This window comes from Corythoichthys intestinalis, chromosome 5 (assembly GCF_030265065.1).
Source record: "Corythoichthys intestinalis isolate RoL2023-P3 chromosome 5, ASM3026506v1, whole genome shotgun sequence".
Lineage (NCBI taxonomy): Eukaryota > Metazoa > Chordata > Actinopteri > Syngnathiformes > Syngnathidae > Corythoichthys > Corythoichthys intestinalis.
This window is the reverse complement of record NC_080399.1, coordinates 52,646,527-52,668,915: the sequence shown is the minus strand read 5'-3', so window position 1 is coordinate 52,668,915 and position 22,389 is coordinate 52,646,527. Positions and strand designations below refer to the sequence as shown.

The window sequence follows — 22,389 nt, the reverse complement described above, 5'->3', positions numbered from 1 at the left end:
ATTGTTATTTACATCTCTAACGCTGCAATGCATGCTGGGAGGCATGTTGGACGATAACAGTATTGACAGCAGGTGCCGGCAGAGATTGACTGTGTCCCTCAAGGGAGCAGTGACGGCCAAATGAAGCTTCTTGAAGCAATGAAGCTTTGAAGCCAACTGGTTCAAAGCTTTATGGCGGTTCATTTGGTCTTATGAGCCTTATGATGCCACTGTCAAATAAAGTGTTACTGGTTAATAACTTTTGAGGGAAAATATCCCATAATACAGTGAAGACAGCTGCAGCTTATGGTCCGGTGCAGCTTATCTATGAATAAATGTTGTTTTCTTGTCAAATTTGGTGGGTTGCGGCTTATAGTCAGGTGTGCCTTATAGTCCGAAAATGATGGGATATTTGTTCTTTTAATGGTTGTGTTTGTGAAATTCTTTTCAGTTTTCATGCATTAAATATGTGAAAATAAATGTGTGACATGGTTGAAGTATTTCATCTCTGTGTTTTTTTATATTTGATGACAATCGCTTTTTGTTTGTCAAACCCGTCTGCAAACAAGCAGATATCAAATTTGTTCCTGCCCTGTTTCTACCCACCAACTCGCTAGTGGCTAAGCGGGTCTAGATATACACAATTTCCCACTGACACTCCTGCCCGCCAATGGCTGATCGGAGCGAAGAGTTTAAATTCAAACATTAATTCAAATTGATTCCAGTCAGGCACAAAATAATGAGGTCTGGCTGTTTGCAGAACAACACAAAAAAGACCAACTAAAATAGCCTACAAAAGGACATTATGGGCATTTTCAAAGCAAATTATCTTGCAAATCTGATAAAATGACATTAAAGGTTATTAAAAATATAAAAGGAAATGAAGAAAATATGAAAATAAATAAAAAAAAATGTGCCTCGCAAAAATGTAATGTTAATTTTCCCTTCCCAACTTTACAACCTGGAACAACCTGAAGCACACACAACCACACCCAAAACACACATTTAGACTCACTATTGCGCTGAATCATTGAGCTGGTACTCCCTAGCCCGACTGAAGCATTCCTGGATGCCCGAGTCGGCCCAGAGACGCATCATAGAGGAGAGCAGCTCGCTGGAGTAAGGCTCTGTGTCCTCCATACGACTAACCACGTCACACACCATCTTGGCATCCGCCTAAATGGAGAGAAAGGAGAGGATATAATGAATAATGGCATGAGATGATCTCATGAGTGTTAATATGTCAGACTATTTCAAACACTATAACATTAAAAAAAAAAAAAATCAAACAGTAATTGGTCTAGAAAGGCAAATAGTTGGTTTAAAAAAAAGTGGTATTATACGCTCATCGGTTAAAAGCGCCCCATGCTTATTATTTGTGTTTTTATTGAGTCTTTTATTACCTTTTCATTGCCTCAAAATACTTTTTGCATGTGTTTCCCTCTCATACTTTTAATAAGTGTTTTCTTGTGGTAGCTTTAAAGCAGATTGTTGATCTGTTGATCACATTTGTCACGTAGTGTATTTAAACCATGTTTTGCCGGTGTAGCACATTTTGGCAGAACACCGTTTTTTTCCCCTAACATCGTCTCGTCTCATCCCGTCTTTCTTGTCCATTTTTCTTTTGCTGCACGTTTTGTGAAATGTCGAAAGTGCCGTCATGCTGATTAATGTTCCTCTTGGGTTCAAATTAAAAGGGTTGAACAGATCACAAGTTTATGTTGCTAGAGTCATACTGTGGAAGCCCAGCAGCATAACCATGTGACGTCACCGCCCTGCAACAACAACAATGGCGACCTGCTAGTGAAACTAATTTTACAAATTGTATAAAAACAAAAACATCAAGACACATAATAACATTTATCTTTTAAGAACTACAAATCTGTCTATCCGTGGATCCCTTAAAGAAGGACAGAAAATGAATGAGTGAAGAACCGTCTGTGGTTACTTATTCACTATTAACAAAAATTTAAAAAAACTGGAGTTTTGCTAATCAAAGTCATACAACATGCAAATAAAAGGTAATATTGGAAGACAACACACTGGTCATCCCAATGCCTCTATGGTACTTAAAGTGAAGTAGAACAAGAAATTGGTAAATGTTGTTTTCAAATCAAACCATCTTATATACCCCTTTGCAAAACATCAAATGTCCTCGAAGTGCTTTACAATATAGTACATGACAAATAAAAGGCAGGAAAGTACTATACAATATAAATGAGAGAAAAAACAACAATGCGTGACACTAAAAGTCATTGCAACGAATAAAACAGATAAAATCCGAACTCATTAAGGAGTTATGAAGTGTGTCCATAAACTGTAAAACTGCTGAGAATCCTTGCATTTTTTTTACTCAAACTGAGGTCACAATTGAACTCCATCTGTTGTCCTGCATAATTACAGCAGGTTTAAAAACATTTTCAACTTGCTGCCATCTATTGATATGGTCATAGAAAAGCCCCATCCCTTTTTCTTTCCTACTATCCTCTCTAATTTTTAAATTGAAACATGCTTATATTTTGTAAAACAAATGTTCCGAAGAAAAGATTCTGATTTGATGCTGAAAGTCATGCCCTGTCATTATTGCTGAAGAAACAGTTACTATATGTTCTGTTTCATTTCCATTCTACTTCTTTACCATGGGATCTTGTTTCCTCTTGTAAACAAAACTATTGTTGACTACACATCCTCCTGTCACAAAGTAATCCTTTTGTCATGAATCTTCCCTCTGTCATGATGATCATTTCTGCTGTCTCCACTACCGGAATCTCCATCCATGCATATCTGGTCTATTTGCGCTTTCTCTCTCTAACAATTAAGCTTTTTCTCAATTTTTCATTGTGCACCTAACCTGCATGCCCCTTCCTTTATCTTTAATATCAATGTGTGTGTGTGTGTGGGGGGGGGTGTTTGAGTGCGCGTATATACAGTACAGGCCAAAAGTTTGGACACACCTTCTCATTCGTGCGTTTTCTATATTTTCATGATTATTTACATTGTAAATTCTCACTGAAGGTAATAAAACTATGAAATAAAACGTGTGGAATTATCTACTTAGCAAAAAAAACGTGAAATAGCTGTAAACATGTACAGTATTCTAGTATACTAAAGCAGCCACTCCTTTGCTCTGATTACTTTTTTGCACACTCTTGTCATTCTCTTGATGAGCTTCAAGAGGTAGTCACCTAAAATGGTTATTGACTTCACAGGTATACCTTTTCAAGGTTGATTAGTGGAATTTATTGCTATATCAATGGGGTTGGGACCTTCATTTTTGTCGCATTGAATGAGGTGTGTCCACAATCTAAATCTGATTCCATCATAGTTATACAAATTGTGAATAAAAAACTGAATGCAACAAAGGGGAAGTGCCAAATACTGTAGCAATATTTTATCCAGATTAGAACATACATGACAGGTCAAAAATTTAATCTGAGAAAATACTTGTATGTGATGCCATGGGAGTAGCCGAACAGTACACACATTAAGGCAGGGGACGTGCTATGCTTAAAAGGCAGACCTACAGTATGTAGAACCGAGCGTTTCAGCTGCTCCCATTGGCAGACAGGAAAAATTTGACAATTTTTTAACATATCTGAATGCTTCAGAAAACCACTCCGGATGTGTTTTTAACAAGGGAATAACAACAAAATATGATTAAAAACACCAAAAATTCAATTGTGTAGGCAGGCAAAAGCATGTTGATATAAAATTCAATGCCGCCAACAGATCTAAAAAAAAAAAATCACCTCTGTGAGTCATCCCCTCTTTTTACATCAGTCTGCAAACGTTATACATATTATATGTTAAGTAATTGTCTGCCTGAACGATATTGAAAAAAAAAACATCATTGCGATTTTAGGATGGGGGGGGGGGGGGGGGCTTGCCATATCAAAACTAGAAGAATTTTCCCCAGATAACTGGAATAGCTTTGTTTGGGATAGGCCTAAACAATATTAGAAAAAATTAACATTGCGATATATATATATATTGCCAAGGCTCCACACTTACTTTTTGCATCAGTTGCACTGGTTGCACCAAACTTTTTTTCTTAAGGTGCACCATCACAAAATGTAGGCGCACCCACATTTTTCATTGCATCACCTTTAACACCATACTTTTAATCACAATCCATAACAGTCATATAATTCCTTCATTCCTTTATTCATTCATATTCTGAACTGCTTATCCTCATGAGGGTTGCGAGGGGGCTGGAGCTTATCACAGCTACTGTAACTCCAGGCAGATGGTGGGGTACACCCTGTACAGGTTGCCAGCCAGTCGCAGGGCACATATAGAAACACAACCATTCCCGTAGACACTCACACCTGTGGACAATTTGGATTGTTTAATCAGCATACCATCTAGGTTTTTTTGGGATGTGGCAGGAACAAGGAGAAAACCCCACATGCACGGAAAGAATATGCAAACCCCACACAGGCAGGCCAGAGCCAGAGTTTCACCCACGTTCTCAGAACAGTGAGGTCGACGGGGTAACCACTGTCCCTCCGTGCCGCCTTCATAATGTGAATTATGTTTAAACAAGAATAACGTAGAAAAATGCTTGTCTTTATTAAATGCTTCATTGAGTAAGTCCACTCAAATTCACTTACGTTTTGACGCTCACGCTAAAGAGAACAGCCTCTAACTTACACAATGAATGAGTTGGCACAGCACACTTCAGACTGGGCTGCAAGCTTAACTCATTCGCTCCCGGCCGTTTTACTGGATTTTGACTGATTTTGCAAGGCCCACAGAAAATTCTGTTCTATTGCTATATAAACATGGGACCCACCAAAAGAAAGATTAGACTCTCTTCTTTCAGCAGGAAAAACATTTTAGTTATTTTTCCATTCTTTAGAAATCAGCATTAGAAAATAGCTTAGTTTGAGCAATTTTCCAATTTCTGATGAAAAAACAGAGAAATGGAGCTTTTTGTGAAAGCATACATTTCAAAGATAACTTTAACACAGCTATTTTTTGCTTTTGTGACATCCCAAACATCTCAAATAAGGTTTTCCTTCTACAAAATAACATAAACAACAAGACAAATGGAGCTTTTGATAGCGAAGTAACAATTTATTTACACATAACTAAACTATTTCAACTGAGAGATGACGCTGTTGTGCGCGTTTCCGGCTGAGTCACGAGACACTAGTGAGTCACGAGAGACATGAGCGGCCGAACACGGCAAAGCGAACTCTACTCAAGGAGCAACACAGACTCAACAACATCATCTGCTACACTGGTGATCCCGATCGTTCTGCCCGGTCGTCCAACGCCTGGCATCCGGGACGTCCTCCCTATTGTTCTGCTTGGTCGTCCGCCTCCTGCCGTCCCGGACGTCCCCCCGGTCGTCCTGCTCGGACTTCCCACGCCTGGCGTCCTTTACGTCCTCCCTCATGGTCGTCCGTTTGGTCGTCTTCCACCAGCGCACCGGCCGTGCGGCCCGACCGTTCATTCCGTTAAATTGGGTTGCGCCTGGCGTCCTGTGTGTGTGGATTCTGGGGGGGACCTGTGTGGTGACCGCTGCCTCATGGCAGAGTTCACCTGGGGAGCTTGTGTGGGACATCTTGTGTTCCTGGGGGAAACTGTTTTGGCCGTACGCGTTTCCGGCTGGGTCGTTTTCCACATTTTTCTCACACTTCTTGCTTCTTCCGACTTCCGTTTCCTGACATATGACTTCTTACCAAATGCGCTACTGCCCTCAAGTGGCCAGTTTTATTGCTTTAAAATGAAATTTGACCATTGTGCTATGGAGCGAAGTTGTATCAGAACCTAGAGATGCCTTTTGTGAAAAAAAAACGTAAAACACGTATAAATTTGTTTTTGGGACACTGAAACAATTAAAAATAGAATGTATTTATATGTTTTTGGGAGCAAATGAATTAATGATGATTAACACATTTGTGCTTTTGATCGTAGAGCTACTGAAGCTTCTCTGGCCAGATCAAAGCTACAAACCTGTCAATCATTTTTAACGTTAAGTACGTAATGCCAGCTGCACTGTTGACCAAGTAAAAGAGTTTGGTCACACTGCTTAGCAGGAAGGAGGGTGAGAGGCAGTGGTGCTGTACGAGCATGAAGCAGAAAAACATCAATGTACTGTACATTTTTTAATTAACCCAATCCTTTTCACCTGATTCCGATCCTCTACAAATGGCCGGATCGACACGATTTCTGATCACGTGATCGGATCGGGCACATTCCTAATTTATATAATTCTGTTTAATCCAGGCTTGCTGTATATAAAAGGTATCCGAGATCGACTCACTTGCTGCTTATATGAAGTAAAACAAAAGTTTGCATGTTAAAAAAAACCAAAAAACAATTGCACGTCCTGCGATGTGACTATTGAGCATGCGCACATTACGATGGTGATGTTCAAGCAATATACTGTATTGTGGAGGTCTAATAGACGTCCAATCCATTTTAACTGTGAGGCTTAGCGGTGATCATTCACTGCCAGTTAAAATGGACCGACCGTCTATCGTTGTCGATATTGTCAGTGAATGAGCACATTTTCAGACTAATTAACATTGTTTCATTTCTTTTGGAGGGGAGCATATTGTACACTATTACAAGTGTTACTATTGTGAGTGAATGTGAGCACAAAAAAGAAGCGCTGGTAATAGGCTTATAATCAAATCTACAGTCTCCTCTTACAGCTGAGGCGGCACCATGACACCATGAACATGCCCTCCTTCGATAGACTGTCAAGACTCTGGCTTTTTCTACTCGGCAACTATCCTAGTGGAATGGATTTGATTTGATATAAACATGATTTTTTTTCAGTGCCGGATAAAGCTGAGCTTTAGCTTCCTCCTGGTGATTGATGCACCCCGCTCTCTCCTCACAGCCACCCAGCGCTTGATATGGAGAGTGTGTGTTCATCTGGATATGTGCGAATGAAGTGAAACCAAACCTGTTTTCTATTTGTGTGTGCATACATTCCACTTTAAAGTGCTGGGCAGAGGGCCACAGACACACTTAGAAAGCACAGAGCAGACAATGGGTAACGTCCAAACAGATCATATTGAACAGGGTCAGAAGTATGTACGTGTGTGCCTGATGTTGATGGGCTTTTTGTTGAGCCATCATACATTCATTTCCGTTCTCTTCCCTCCTCATGCTTACAGTACATTACTGCACATGAACTCCTCATTATACAGATGTTTAATATAACAATTTAAAAACATACTGCACAGTAAATATAAAGTATTAGCCTCAGGCTGGAGTGATTCTTTCATGACGCTGCATACCCAGTCAGACAAATGTAGGCTTTATCGTGCTGACAAAGGAATTTAATTGTACTTTTTTGTTTTTGTTTATATTCTATCAGTCCAAAAAGACAGACTGTGTGTGGCCTGTGCGTCCTCTAAAACAACATAATCCTTTTACAATATAATTCTAAACCATAAACTGCGTCCCTAAATACAGTGTGGTACCTCGACATACGATTCCTTCTACATCCGGCGTAGAATTTGACTCGTCATTTGTGTTGAAATATGGCGACATGCTCGAAATACGACGATTTATGACAGCGTTGCATTTTAATTGTTTTCCTGCAAGACGGACACAAGGTAGATTTTCTTGTGAGAGAAATCTGTTAGGAATCCTGCCCCCTGAGGCCTGCTCCTCCTCGTGTCCGTGTGTGTGTGCGTGCCTTGATTGCAGGATTGGACAGATGGGTGAGCCTGGGACCAGGTGCAGGTGATCATCGTTAACAGCCAACTTAAACCAGTCCCTGGCCTCTCCTCATCGCCAGATCAACAACTCAGCTCAAAGAGTTGGTGACTCCAGCCTTACTCAGAAAACCTGTAAAAATACTATTCAGCTAATTTTTCTTTTATTCCCTAGATCCTGTGATACTTGCCTGCCTGAACACCTGCTTGCCCATCTGCTCTACCATCACAAAGACTCACCTGACTATTTCAACACCTTCCGCCAAACCTGCCAATAAAGTGTTGTCATTGCCAGTTTTGCCTGTCATCTCTGCGCTTGGGTCCCCCGCTCACCCAGAACCGCAACAGCTTGATTGGCCACATTATGGACCCAGCAGAGACCAGCCCGCTCCGCCGTCGAGTAGCTGCACAGGACGATCTTCTGGAGCAGCACGGCGAAGCAATCACAGCCCTAATGAGTCAGGTTCGTGTATTTGCTGAAACCCTTACTCCCCTCCAGACTGGGCTTTCCTCCCTTCTTAACTCCGAGCGCACACCCCCTACTGCCGGGCCATCTAACACTGTCCCCTATGCCGTCAGAGAGCCGTTTGTTCCGGCACCGGCTCCTTATCATGGTGACCTAGGGGCGTGCCGGGCCTTTCTGGTGCAATGCGCGCTTGTTTTCAAACAGCAGCCCCACATGTATGCTTCTGACGACGCCAAAATAGCATACCTTATAGGCTGCCTTCGGGGCTCAGCACTTGAATGGGCCATGGCCACGTGGGAGGGGCGCTCTCCTACCTGCTCCTCTTATGATGCCTTCACAGAGGAGATGAAAAAGATATTCAATCACCCAGTGCGTGGCAGAGAAGCAGCAAAGCGTCTAATGTCGCTCCGGCAAGGCTCTGACAGCGTGGCAGTTTGCTGTGCGCTTCAGGACGCTTGCCGCAGAGAGCCACTTCAACGATGAGGCACTCCAAGAGGTCTTCCGGGGTGCTCTCAATGACTCAATCAAAGATGAGTTGGCCGCCCGCGACGAGCCCGCCAATCTCGACCAACTTGTCGACCTGTCCATCCGGCTTGATTGTCGTCTCCGTGAGCGTCGCAGGGAGCGCTCGAGACGCCAGGGGCGACTGGCTTCGACGGCCACCCTGCCGCACGGCCCTCTATCCCCATCGCTCTACGAGGCTAACGACTCCCCATCTGCGTTGCCCCCTAGTGTGAGAACCGAGCCAATGCAGCTGGGACGCGCCCGGCTCTCCAGTGAAGAGGAGGAGCACCGCCGGGATGCCAATCTGTGCCTTTACTGCGGGGGAGAGAATCACTCTTGTCAACTGTCCACTGCGGTCAGGAAGGAGGGCCACACCCCCTTCTAATACGGACAGCCTGGTGAGTAATGACCACACCACAACCACTGTTCGCTTAAAACTACCTGCTACGCTTAATTGGAGGGACCAGTCGATGCCGTTATATGCTCTTGTTGATTCCGGTGCAGATGACAACCTGATTGACCGCAGCCTGGTGGACCAGATAGGAATAACACTGCGACCTCTAGACACCCCCATCAAAGCTCGGGCCCTCAATGGTCACTTATTATATTGTGTTTACCAAGTGACTGTACCGTTATCCTTAGTGCTCTCTGGCAACCACAGAGAGGTAACGAGATTTTGTTTTTGAGAATTTGCAAGTGCCCTTAGTTCTTGGCCTTCCTTGGTTAAAGACCCACAACCCCAATATTGACTGGAGAGAAGGCAGCATAACGGCCTGGAGTGACTTTTGCCTCAGCAACTGCCTGCTACCGGTGTTGCAGTCTCACCTCCAGCTCCCGAGCAAGCAGATATGACTCTTGTTCCTGTCTGTTATCATAATATTGCTCCTGTTTTTAGTGAAAAACGTGCAAAGACGCTGCCTCCCCATAGACCCTACGACTGCGCCATCGACTTGAAGCCAGGTGCGCCTCTGTCAGTAGGTCGTTTGTTCAACATATCACGCCATGAACGGCAAGCTATGGAGGAATATATCACTGAATCTTTGGCTGCCGGCATCATCCGTCCCTCCTCTTCGCCGGTGGGGGCTGGGTTTTTCTTTGTGAGCAAAAAGGACAAGACCCTGTGTGGACTACAGGGGCCTCAACGCCATAACTGTCAAGAACAGGTACCCGCTACCTCTAATTGAGTCTGCCTTTACTCCCCTTCATGGTGCCACAATATTGACTAAGCTCAACCTGCGCCAAGCCTACAATCTCGTCCGCATTCGTGAGGGGGACGAATGGAAGACGGCCTTTAATATTCATCGTGGCCACTATGAGTACTTGGTGATGCCCTTTGGCTTGACTAACGCGCCTGCCGTCTTCCAGTGCCTGGTCAATGACGTCCTGCGGGACATGATAGGCAAATTTGTGTTCATTTACCTGGACGATATACTTGTTTTTTCAGAATCCCCAGCAGCTCACGTAAGCCACGTGTGGCAGGTGCTCCAGAGACTGCTTGAAAACCAGCTGTATATCAAACCAGAGAAGTGTGAATTCCACGTCTCCCAGACCACGTTCCTCGGTTTTGTCGTCGCTGAGGGAAAGCTAAAGATGGACCCTGCCAAGGTTACGGCTGTCGCTGATTGGCCCAGACCTACCACGCGGAAAGGGTTGCAGCGCTTCTTGGGCTTCGCTAATAACTACAGGCGATTCATCAGGGACTACAGCCGGGTGGCCGCCCCGTCACAGGCCTGACCTCGCCATCTATCCCATTCAAGTGGTCTGGCGCAGCTGAGGCGGCATTCAGTGACCTCAAGAAGCGATTCAGTTTCGCGCCAATCCTGTGTCATCCCGACCCATCTCGCCTGTTCATTGCCGAGGTGGACACCTCAGACCTGGGAGTGGGCGCAGTGCTTTCCCAGCGCTCACGGGACAGCAAGGTACACCCCCGTGCATTCTTCTCCCGAAGGCTTTCTGCAGCAAAGCGCAACTACAGTATCAGCGACAAGGAGCTCCTGGCAGTGAAACTGGCCCTGGAGGAATGGCGCCACCACCTGGAAGGGGCAGAGCACCCATACATCGTATGGACTGACCATCGAAACCTTGAATACATCCGAAGAGGTTGAACTCCAGGCAGGTTAGGTGGGCTCTTTTCTTTGACCGTTTCTCCTTTACCCTGTCCTATCGCCCAGGGTCGCAGAACATCAAGCCCGATGCCCTGTCCCGTCAGTTTTCGCCTGACTGCAACGTACCAGACCCGAAACCTATTCTACCCTCTACCTGTTTCGTCGCTTCGCTGAATTGGGAAATAGTCCGTGGTGAAGCGGGCTCAAGCAAAGCAGGCAGATCCCGGAGGTGGGCCCAGGAACCGTTTGTTTGTGCCCGACTCAGTCTGAGCCCAGGTGCTGGAGTGGGGGCACTCCACTCCCCTGACATGCCACCCTGGTATGCACAGAACCCTAGCCTTTATTAGGCGGTGGTTTTGGTGGCCTTCCATAGGAGACACAAGAGCCTTCGTGGCGGCTTGCACAGTTTGCGCACGAAATAAAACTTCTTCCAAGCCCAGTTCCGGCCTTCTCCAGCCACTTCCTGTTCCTGGACGCCCATGGTCGCACATAGCCCTCGACTTGGTCACTGGTCTCCCACATTCCAAGGGCAACACAGTCACTCACTGTCATAGACCGGTTCTCAAAGACTGCTCATTTCATAGCACTACCCAAGCTTCCATCAGCTAAAGAAACATCGGATCTGTTGGTACACCATGTCATCCGTCTACACGGGATCCCTGTCGACATCGTTTCTGACCGTGGCCCCTAGTTCATCTCCCAGGTTTGGAAGGCTTTCTGTACGGCCCTGGGCATCAAGGTTAGTCTGTCCTCCGGGTACCATCCGCAGACTTATGGGCAAGCAGAGAGCCAACCAACAACTGGAGTCTGCCTTGCGCTGTATGTCCAGCACACACCCATCTTCCTGGTGTTCACATCTCGCCTGGGTCGAGTATGCGCATAACACGTTACCGAGCGCCTCCTCAGGTATGTCCCCCTTCCAATGCTCCTTGGGATACCAACCCCCCTTGTTTCCATCGCAGGAAAGTGAATGCACTGTTCCATCAGTGCAAACCCACATACGCAAGTGTGCCAGAGTCTGGAAGACTGCTCGCGATGCCCTGCTCCGTGCGGCCTCAACTTCCAAAACGCAAGCTGATCGCCGACGCATACCAGCTCCATCGTACACCGTCGGGCAGAGGGTCTGGCTCAGCACCCGTAACCTCCCACTCAAGGTGGAGTCCAAAAAACTATCACCACGATTCGTGGGCCCCTACGAGGTCGCGGCAGTGATGAACCCATGTGCTGTTCGCCTCAAACTCCCTGCATCCTTCAGAGTCCACCCCACATTTCATGTGTCTCAGGTAAAGCCGGTCTCATCCAGTCCATTGTCTGCACCAGTGCCGGCCCCTCCTCCTTCTCAGCTCATCGATGGGCATCCTGCCTTCTTCATCCGGAAGCTGCTGGACGTGCGTTGGCGAGGTCGGGGTCTCCAGTACTTAGTGGACTGGGACAGCTATGGGCCTGAGGAGCGCAGCTGGGTCCCTGCTCGCCATGTGCTATGCCGGTCGCTTATCCGTGACTTTCATCGTCAGCACCCCGGTCGTCTGACTCGTGCGCCGGGTGGCGCCCGTAGGTCCCTGGCCTCTCATCGCCAGATCAACAACTCGGCTCAAAGAGTTGGTGACTCCAGCCTTATTCAGAAAACCTGTAAAAATACTATTCAGCTAATTTTTCTTTTATTCCCTAGATCCTGTGATACTTGCCTGCCTGAACACCTGCTTGCCCATCTGCTCTTCCATCACAAAGACTCACCTGAATATTTCAACACCTTCCGCCAAACCTGCCAATAAAGTGTTGTCACTGCCAGTTTTGCCTGTCATATCTGCGCTTGTGTCCCCCACTCACCCAGAACCGCAACAAAATCAACATGGGTCCCAAGAAGATTAGTGCAAGGGGTGAAAAAAAGTAAGTTACCCCTGAAATTAAGAAGTAAATGATAGAAAAATATGAGCGAGGCGTGCATGTGAGTCAACTGGCTTGACACTATGGCCGGTCTCCTCTGACTTCCGTTCGCCAGTCTCAATAACTTAAGGTGACAATAAAAACCCCATTTTATTTTCGATGCATTATTTTTATTATTGTAAAATCGGCAAGGAAGTTGCCACTTTGTTTTTAATCATTTAGTTCATAACTTGTGCAACACAACGTCTCTCTCTGTCTGTCTGTCTCTCTCTCTCTCGTCAGTCACACGGTGCGTTCAGGAACAGCATGGGGGGCGGGGGGGGAACACAACTGCCACATTAGACCCCGATTCGTTACATTATAATTATTATTTTTATTACGATTTGTTTTCATAATTGTTTCGCTATATGTAATTGCCATTTATAATCGTACCAGCAGTATTAAGGACTTAACGTAGGTTTTGGGGCTGTGGAATGAATTAATCAAATTATAATGTATTCTTATGGGAAAATCTCGCTCGACATACGATCATTTCCACTTACAAACTAGGTCCTGAAACAAATTAAATTCATACGTAGAGGTACCACTGTACTAGTTTTGCAAAACATAGGCCACAAAAAGGGCAACCGAAGGTGAATGAATTACATGGCATTTCACAGAATCCCTGTGCATGTTTTATTCATTGTAAAATGGCTCATAACACCAACACAACCAATTTTAGTTACAAACCTGTCTCTCACACTGAACAAAATACATTCAAGTTCACCTCCAATTTTTTGGTATTTTATTTACTGCATTGGAAGCAGTAAAATGGAACTAATGTGTTCAAATTCAGTTAATAGCCCCAATTTTAACATTTTCAAATGTTAGAGACATTTAAAAAGAAATACCATAATTTTTGGACTATAACATTTCACCCACCTTTGAACCCTGCAGTTTAGTGTCCTCATGCAGCTTTTCTACATTATCAACACGTATAATTTTCTTGTCAAATTTAGTGGGTGCGCCTTTTAGTCTGAAAACTACTAAAGCTGTTAATCATTTCTGCGTTTTATTTGACTGTTGGAACTCTGTGTTGTGTCTAAATTACATTCCGTTGTATAGTTTTATGTTATACAGTATATGTCGTGGTATTTATGTATGTGTGGAATTCCTCACATTTCTGCATAAAATCACCATGAAATGTGCTCTGGTATCTGTCAAAATCACACAGATGAGAAAACTGTCTGCTTTAACTAAAACCACCTAAACATTTATACGTTTTCATATTTTAATGAGGATAGCATGCAAACATTGACAGAAGGGGGAAAAGTAAGTATGTGAACCCTCTGCCTAAGGAGACTTAAAGAGCAATTGAAACCAATTTTTACGTAACATTTTAAGTCAGGTGTGTGCCCAATCACTGATGAGTGGTTTAAAGCTGCTCTGCCCACTATAAAACACACACCTGGTAGAAATGTCTTGATGAGAAACATTGTCTAATGTGCATCATGGCTCGGCCAAAAGAGCTGTCTGAAGAGATATGATCAAGGATTGTTGATTTGGATAAAGCTGGGAAAGGATACAAAACCATTTCTAAAAGTCTGGATGTTCATCAATCGACAGTCAGAGAAGTTGTCTACAAATGGAGAGAGTTTGGCACTGCTGCTTCTTTCCCAAGGAGTGGCCATCCACCAAAGATGACGCCAAGAGTTCAGCGCAGAATACTCAGAGATAAAAAAAAAATAAAACCTAGAGTGTCTGCTAAAGACTTACAGAAATCACTGGCACAGTCCAATATCTCTGTGCACATATAAACTATGTGTAAACCTATGGCCAAGAATGGTGTTCATGGGAGGACTTCATGGAAGAAGCCACTGCTGTCTACAAAATACATTGTTGCTTGTTTAATGTTCGCAAAAAGGCACTTGACAAAAATTTTGGCAAAATATTTTGTGGACTGATGAATCCAAAGTTGAATTGTTTGGGAGTAACACACAACATCATGTGTGGATGAAAAATGGAACAGCTCACCAACATCAACACCTCATCCCCACCATGAAGCATGGTGGAGGGAACATTATAATTTAGGGTTGTTTTGCTTCCTCATGGCCTGGACACTTTGCAGTCATTAATGAAAGAATGAATTCAAAGGTTTATCAGGATGTTTTGCAGGAAAACCTGAGGCCATCTGTCAGTCAGTTGAAGCTAAAAAGAGGATGGATGCTGCAAAAAGACAATGATCCAAAACACAGAAGTAAATCAACTTTAGAATGGTTTCAGAAGAAGAAAATACACGTCCTAGAGTGGCCAAGTCAAAGTCCAGACTTGAACCCCATTGAGATGCTGTGGCATGACCTAAAGACAGCGATTCATGCAGTCATCCCAGGAATCTCACTGAACTACAGCAGTTTTGTAGAGAAGAATGGGCCAAGATTAGTCCTCATCGATGTGCCAGACTGATCTCCAGCTACAGGAAGGGGGGCGGGGGGGGGGGGGGGTTGTACAAAATATGAAATATGATAGTTCACTTATTGTCCCCCTTCTGTCATTGTTTGCATACTATTCTCATTCAAATATAAAAACCATTAAAAAAAATATGAATATTTGGGTGGTTTTAGTCAAAGCAGACACTGTTTTTTTCATCTGTGTGATTTTGACAAAGATCAGATCACATGTGATGGTGATTTTATGCAGAAATGTGAGAAATTCCAAAAGGTTCAGATAGTTTTTCATACCACTGTAGATGCAGTTGTTGTTACAGTGCTATTTAATGAACTTCAAAAGTATCACCTTAATTTGGATTAAAATGATTACAATTATAAATCAACAATATATTTCTCAAGTCTACACTTAAAGGGTGACTATTAAACGCAATATGAAGATAATTTGAATGTCACCTTTGATAATTCTAACTGAATGCAAACCAATAGAGCCCTTTACAGTGTGCATGGTCTTGTTGGACAAGGTCTGTCAAGTGATCAAAAGCCACATTTTAAAGACTTTGTTTTTTGTGAAAGCTCGTTCATTTGTTTCATTCACGGTTAATTATTGAGGGAGCATGTCTACATGAAATATAAACCAACTAGATATCTATGAAAAGAAAAAAGCTGACCCTCCCCTCCACCACCATTTCTACTCCATTTTGGATAAGCGCTTGTTCCTTCAACTATCTGCTTCATCTATCTTAATAATGAAATTGGCTTCTGTCATATCGCCTTTAACTCCATTTCATGACATGACTGTACTCATATAGTCACCTAAAAAGACAATCCACTTCAATTACTTCATCATTTCTCATTATCATCCCTCTCCTCTTCTGTCTGGTGGCACGCCCCACCCTCTTACTCTACCTCCCCTTTTCACTCTCTCACTCCTCCGCATCATGTGACTCAGTTGCAGTTGCCATGGTTACATGCTCATCTCCCAAGAATTCTATCTTTCCCATGTTTCGTTCTCTTGTGCCCTTCAGGGCTGCACTCCTTTGCCATTGTCACCTTTTCCAATGTTTCATCTATATGTCTATCCTTTATGTGCTAATCACATAATATTATATAAGTATATTTACAAAGAATTGATGATTCCTGCATGGTTCTGACTTGTTTATTTACATTTGTGTGTCAATCCTGAGACATTCTTATTATATAAGTATATTTACAAAAAAATGATGATTACTGCATGGTTCTGGCTTGTTTATTTACATTTGTGTGTCAATTCTGAGACAAAGACATCCTTATCTTGTCTTTTGTGGTCTCTCACACTTCCCCCTTCGTTGAAGAAAAGTTCCATATGCTGGGAGTGATTAAATATTTAATTGTTGCTGAACTCTCCTAAGGCCTGCCATGCAGATGCATTGACACTACATGTGTCAAACGAATGTGGGTGTTTGGCCCTGGCTTAGCTCTTGAGGCTTATGTTTGCGTACTCACATCGTGTCCAGGAACCACACCCATGCACAGAACAAGGAGCAAGCGGATACATCGCATGCATATTCTCATCATTTGAGAAGTTATTTAAAATACACTTTATAGTGCTCATGCTGTAAAAATGAATTCTTTTGGTCTTATGTGAAGATTCCAATATGAAAAAGGGACGTGCATGTGTTAGGAGTTGAAGCTAATAATTTCCATTAGCTAACATTTCATTCAATAGATTAGATGTAGAGGGTATATGTAATAATACAGTACTATTCACCACATATCTGACAGTCTGTCTGGCTTTATTTGGAGACTACGACTTGCACGGTTGTCAAACTTGCTGGAAGGGTGCAGTTTGGGCAGAGGAAGAACACGTTTATATTTTTAAGCGAGTGGTCAAGAGATGGTGTCAAAAATCCGCAAAAAAATATTTGAATCAGAAACAAAGGATTGTTTCCGTCTCGACCACCAGGAAACACCATCACCACGGGAATCAACCAGTCCAGATTGATTGAAAGACGCCTCTCCCCATTAATTATAAGAAATATTTTATTTGATAGTGATTGCTACAGTAAGAAAATGCCTAAAATTAATATAAATTGGTAAAACTACGGTTTGCCAAGGAAAATCAACACTAACCATTTGGTATGAATTTTAGAGTGGATAAGCGACCCACCCGGTGCAAACTGCTTTTGAGGTGTGTGATTCAGTCATGGTATCTCATTCCCAGGCGTCCTAGTTGTGAAGATTATTTGTGTTTGGCCATGATGATATGGCCGAGGGTGCGGGACTCAGTGCACAGCCAGGGTTAGGTGCGCTAGTCCCTTAAAGTCCTGTGACACAAAAAAAGCATGTTTATTTCATATTATGCGCAGTGTTTTATGCTCCTGAATGAAATGAACCGTGCCCGCCTGGAGAGCGTTATACTCGGCTTGGGCTCAGGCAGCCACGCGCTCCGACGTCAGCCACCGAGAGGTAAATGTGCCATTTTCAGCGTTCATTCCCCGCTGCGTCCCCGGCGACGAGCACTGTCTGCCTGCCGGGCTGCAGCAGGGGAACGACAAGCCGAAACTTGCTCGCTGCCGGGGGCTTGCCGACTGGTGAAGACAATCACCCCTGCCGCCATGTGTGACATGGGTCGGGTTGTTTTGTGGGATTTTTGGTTTTTGAAAGGTGAGGAACAGACTTCGAAGGTTCGGTTTAGCATGTCGCCGAGCTCTCACGCCTCCTGTTTTGTTTATGCTCTTTCCTCAGTCTCCGAAGCCAGGTCATGGAAATGACAAAAGCCGGACTAACACCGGTGGCATAAAATACTGTCCGGGAGGTTTAGGAAGTTTTGACCGTTATGCAGTAATTTAGCCCCGTCGTACTGAATAAATGCATTTTTGATATTTCATATTCCATTTAGCAAGACTGTTATTTGTCATCACCATACACTTTATTTAGCAATCGCGGAAAAATACTTAGATACAAAGAATATCCTTTAAAAATATTGGAGTAGAGAGATAATAACAATGATGACATTTTGCTGCTCTGTTGCATTTTCCTCTTCTGAATCTTCCACTTTCATTGGGCTGAATCTAAATCAGCTGAAATCGTTACTTTGCTGACGTCATCACCCAGATGGCAGCGCCAGAGCGCTGTATTGACAGGAGTAGCTAAACAGCAGATTGAAAGACTAATTTCTCGTCATCTGCGCTTTGCCAAATTATTGTATATAGTTGAATCGTCTCGAAATATGATTGTAATTCACATGCTATTTAAGATTTTTTATGGTGTCACAGGCACTTTAAATACGCATCACGATTTTCAAACACTTAGTAGTACTTGTAGAAAGCCTTACTGTCAATGCAAAATATAGATATTGGCAGTGACTTTGACACTAATGGTGGCTGTTCCAAGCAGGTCTGTTTATTCATTCCTCACTTGCTAATCATCTGCTGGGTGTCCAAAATGTAAGCTTGCTGTAATAGTTTTGCAGTAAATATTGATTACACCAGGCTTAATTTTACAATGGGTAGAAAGTAAAAAAACAAAATCAAAACAAATAACACTGTCCCAGCAGGTTTCTGTGGACAGGGAAAAGCATGGGTGGATACTGAAAAGAAATGTTTTGAGACGTGTCTTTAGATCCACGAACCTTAGGTCCACTTGCAGGCTAAGAGAGTGTGGGTGTAGTATGTTTTTGTATGGGATACATGAATACCACGTTCCCCCTAAAAATCTACTTTCAATGGAATGGAATTAAGGCTACATTTGATGCAAAATTAATTCATAAATACATAGCCAGAACCGGAAGTAAATGTAAAAGCATCAGTTTCCTTGCTGTTTCAAACTGTACTACTGATAAAAACAGAGAGAAGACTTCTGCCATGGACATCCATTCATCTTTTGTCAAATAAAACTTAAAAGAATAGACAAATTAATTTGCAGGAAAACCTGAGGCCGTCTGTCAAACAGTTGAAGCTAAAAAGAGCAAGGATGCTGCATCAAGACAATGATCCAAAACACAAAAGTAAATCGACTTCAGAATGGTTTCAGAAGAGCAAAATACACGTTCTTGAGTGGCCAAGTCAAAGTCCAGACTTGAACCCCATTGAGACACTGTGGCATGACCTAAAGACAGCAATTCATGCAGTCATCCCAGGAATCTCACTGAACTACAGCAGTTTTGTAGAGAAGAATGGACCAAGATTAGTCCTGATTGATGTGCCAGACTGATCTGCAGCTGCAGGAAGGGGGGGGGGGGTTGTACAAAATATGAAATATGATAGTTCACTTATTGTCCCCCTTCTGTCATTGTTTGCATACTATTCTCATTCAAATATAAAAACCTATAAATATTTGGGTGGTTTTAGTCAAAGCAGACACTGTTTTTTCATCTGTGTGATTTTGACAAAGATCAGATCACATGTGATGGTGATTTTATGCAGAAATGTGAGAAATTCAGATACTTTTTCATATCACTGTATGTAGACGACAGAGGGGCAGACGACGTCGCCACCGCTGATTGGCCACAAAGGAAGGGTGCCAAGCTTAAAAAGTCAGCTGTCAACAGACAGAGGAGGTCACATTGACAGCACTCATCTCGCGTACATCCTCGCCGGCTGTTTGCTCATCATACATTTGCCTTCGCATTCGATCGTTTGTTTGTTACACTCCCACTTTTTCAGTAAGGTCTTTTGTGTTTGTTCGTTATTGGATCGTTTTTGTTCACCATTGTAAATAAGAGCGCCAAAGCAGTCGGGGTAAGCTGCCATTTTTGTTCAACCCGTTCTCTCCTGTTTCGTTTAATGTAGGATGCCAGGGTAGTGGCTGTCTTTTTCTTTTTTTTTCTCAATCAGGTTTTAGTTAGTGGGTGGGGTTTAAGTGTAGATTCCTTTTGTTTGTTGTTTTGGCCTGGGCTTACCCTGAAAGCAAGCTTCTCTGTATTTGGATTCTTTTAGCCTATGTAAATAAATTGATTTGTGTCCACTTGGAAATGTGTGGCTCGTTTTATGTTGCACCCTTAGCAAGCCTACGATTTGGGACGTAACAATGTTAAATTACTTGTAAAGGAAAATTGTGGACTTAGGCAGTGATGCCAGTAACGCATTACTCTATCATAGACTGGTAACCAGTCAAGGAATTACATGTAGCACCCGTGCTACCTTTCTATTTGGCAACTAACCAGAGAATGGTGGGTGCTTGGGTTCGTTTGTATCAAAGGAAAATTCTAAATAAATTGGACCCAGAGACGTAGTAAAAATGTAAGGAAATAGAACTATTTTAATAACTATATACAATATATTTACAAACTGTGCAAAATTGGATTAACTAAAATTAACTTAAATCTGTTCACTCAAAAATAATATATATGCTTGTTAAATTGTCTTTTAAATGTCCAAAATGCAACTGAGCAATAAACAATTAACAGCACAAAAATCACAATCAACAATCCACAAAACGTTCCATAACAACAAGTTTGTTTTGTTGGTTTTTTTTTTTTTTTTTTTTTAAGTGGGCCCACACTCACACACACACACACACTCTGTCTTGAGTACTCACGCTCCGGAGCGTCCCCAAAAACCGATACCAGGCCTGCTTGAGGCCTGCCCAACCCGTTGTGTGCACAGCCGGATTGAGTGCGCCGCAACTTTGAGAGCGACGAAGTTTTGAGAGCGTGGAGCTTTGAGAGCGGCGAAGTTTTGAGTGCGGTGGGGCTTTTGAGTGCGGTGAAACTTTTGAGAGCGGCGAAACCTTGGCTGTGGCTTCACACGGGGAAGTTTCCGAGCGGGACCGTCGCAGGGTAAGCTCAAACGTCGTCGTCGTCGTCTTCGTTAGCCTCGCATTAGCTACGAGTCACGCTAACGCCTTTCCGTCGACCTCCTCGTGGCCTCCAACTCCAAACAGACGCGCATTCAACTGACAACACTCTCCCAGCGTTGTCGACGAGCAATCCGTGAATAATGGAAAGAAAGCACTTGGCATACAGTCCAACTTGCCGCGAACTCTGCGTCCCGAACGTGAACAAAACCGTTAGCCGCCACACTTGCGTCCTCTCGTCTCTCCGAACTTTCTCGAACTCCTCTCTCTCTCTTTCCCTCCGAGAATCGCCATCCTCCAATCAGCGGTCGACTCGCTTCGCTCGCGTCCTCTCGCGAGAGAAATCAACAGTTCTCCTCGTTGTCTCCATGGCAACGGAACTTAAGCAATAGCATTCACGTCTGCTTAAAATGTCCATCAATTCACAATGAAAACAATGGCGTCCACACAAAATGCTTTCACAAATACATAACAATGTAAGCTGTGTGCATCAAACCTCATAGTCATCCTAGCAAATATTATTATTATTCTTTCTGGCTAAACCAACAGTTTATAAAAAGAAATAATAAAATACTTGCAGAACTAACTATCAGGTCACAATTAATATTAATTATTAATTTACCTGATGTGTAGCAAAACGATGTAATGGATTATATTAACCCATACTATTCTGGATGTTTTGGTATATGCCCAATTATACACCTGGGCTACACCCTCCCCCTTCTAAAACGTTTTGATGACCCCATCAAAATTAAACTAGTGCATCTTAACGTACCCAATGCGACGGGGAGATGCCGAACTAGAACAAACAGAGCACAACGCCATGGGGTGGCACCAGAAGGTTTGGCAATGACTTCTTCGGGAGTCGTTGTACATTCCACTTCCAATTAACACTCCACGGCTCAGGACTGTAACAGGGTGATCACATGGATTTCCAAGTTCATCGTAGCTCAGTCTTACCACTGGACGAGTGATTCTCTTTGCACGTTCAACTTGGTGACTGTCCACTTCTACATCATGTGTTGCATTTTTTGTGCTCCCTTCCCGACGATTACGCTCAGGAACAGTGTTGGAAGGCAGGCTTGCAATGTTTTGACCCACCACATCAGGAGCAGCCAGATCTGGATCTTGTGTTTCCATTTCGGCAACAACTGGCTGGGGTTCCTCGGTGGACGTCTCAACAGGTTGTGCCAACAGCTTGTCCCAGTCAATGACAATTGGACTATTCCATTGCATCTCCTCCATTTCCGAACAGAGGGAATCATCTTCTGAAAAGTTTCCATTGTCATGTTGGGTCGACTGTTGTGGTTCCTTGGTCTTTCGTCGATGTGCTCGAGTAACAGGTCTTTGTGGCGATCCTTCATCCTCTTCTATAGGAAGTCGTACCAGATAGCCAATGGGTAACAAATGGTTGCGATGGACTGTTTTCATGGGACCCAAACCTTTTTCTGGTTTGATCTTGTAAACAGGTAAGTTAGACAATTTCTCCACCACAACAAATGGTGATGGCTTCCATTTGCATTTCAATTTATGTTTGCCCTGGACTCCAAAGTTTCTCAGGAGCA

The 22,389-nt window shown here is 43.4% G+C and overlaps 1 protein-coding gene across 1 annotated transcript in view; it reads right to left on the bottom strand.

Moving 5' to 3' along the window:
• LOC130915650 (guanine nucleotide-binding protein G(o) subunit alpha) overlaps nt 1-22,389 on the bottom strand; it is a 191,899-nt gene that overhangs the window by 82,942 nt on the left and 86,568 nt on the right. Inside the window, exon 4 of the mRNA XM_057835613.1 lies at nt 995-1,155. Coding sequence (XP_057691596.1) covers nt 995-1,155 — 161 coding nt within the window. The remainder of the gene's footprint in view (nt 1-994; nt 1,156-22,389) is intronic.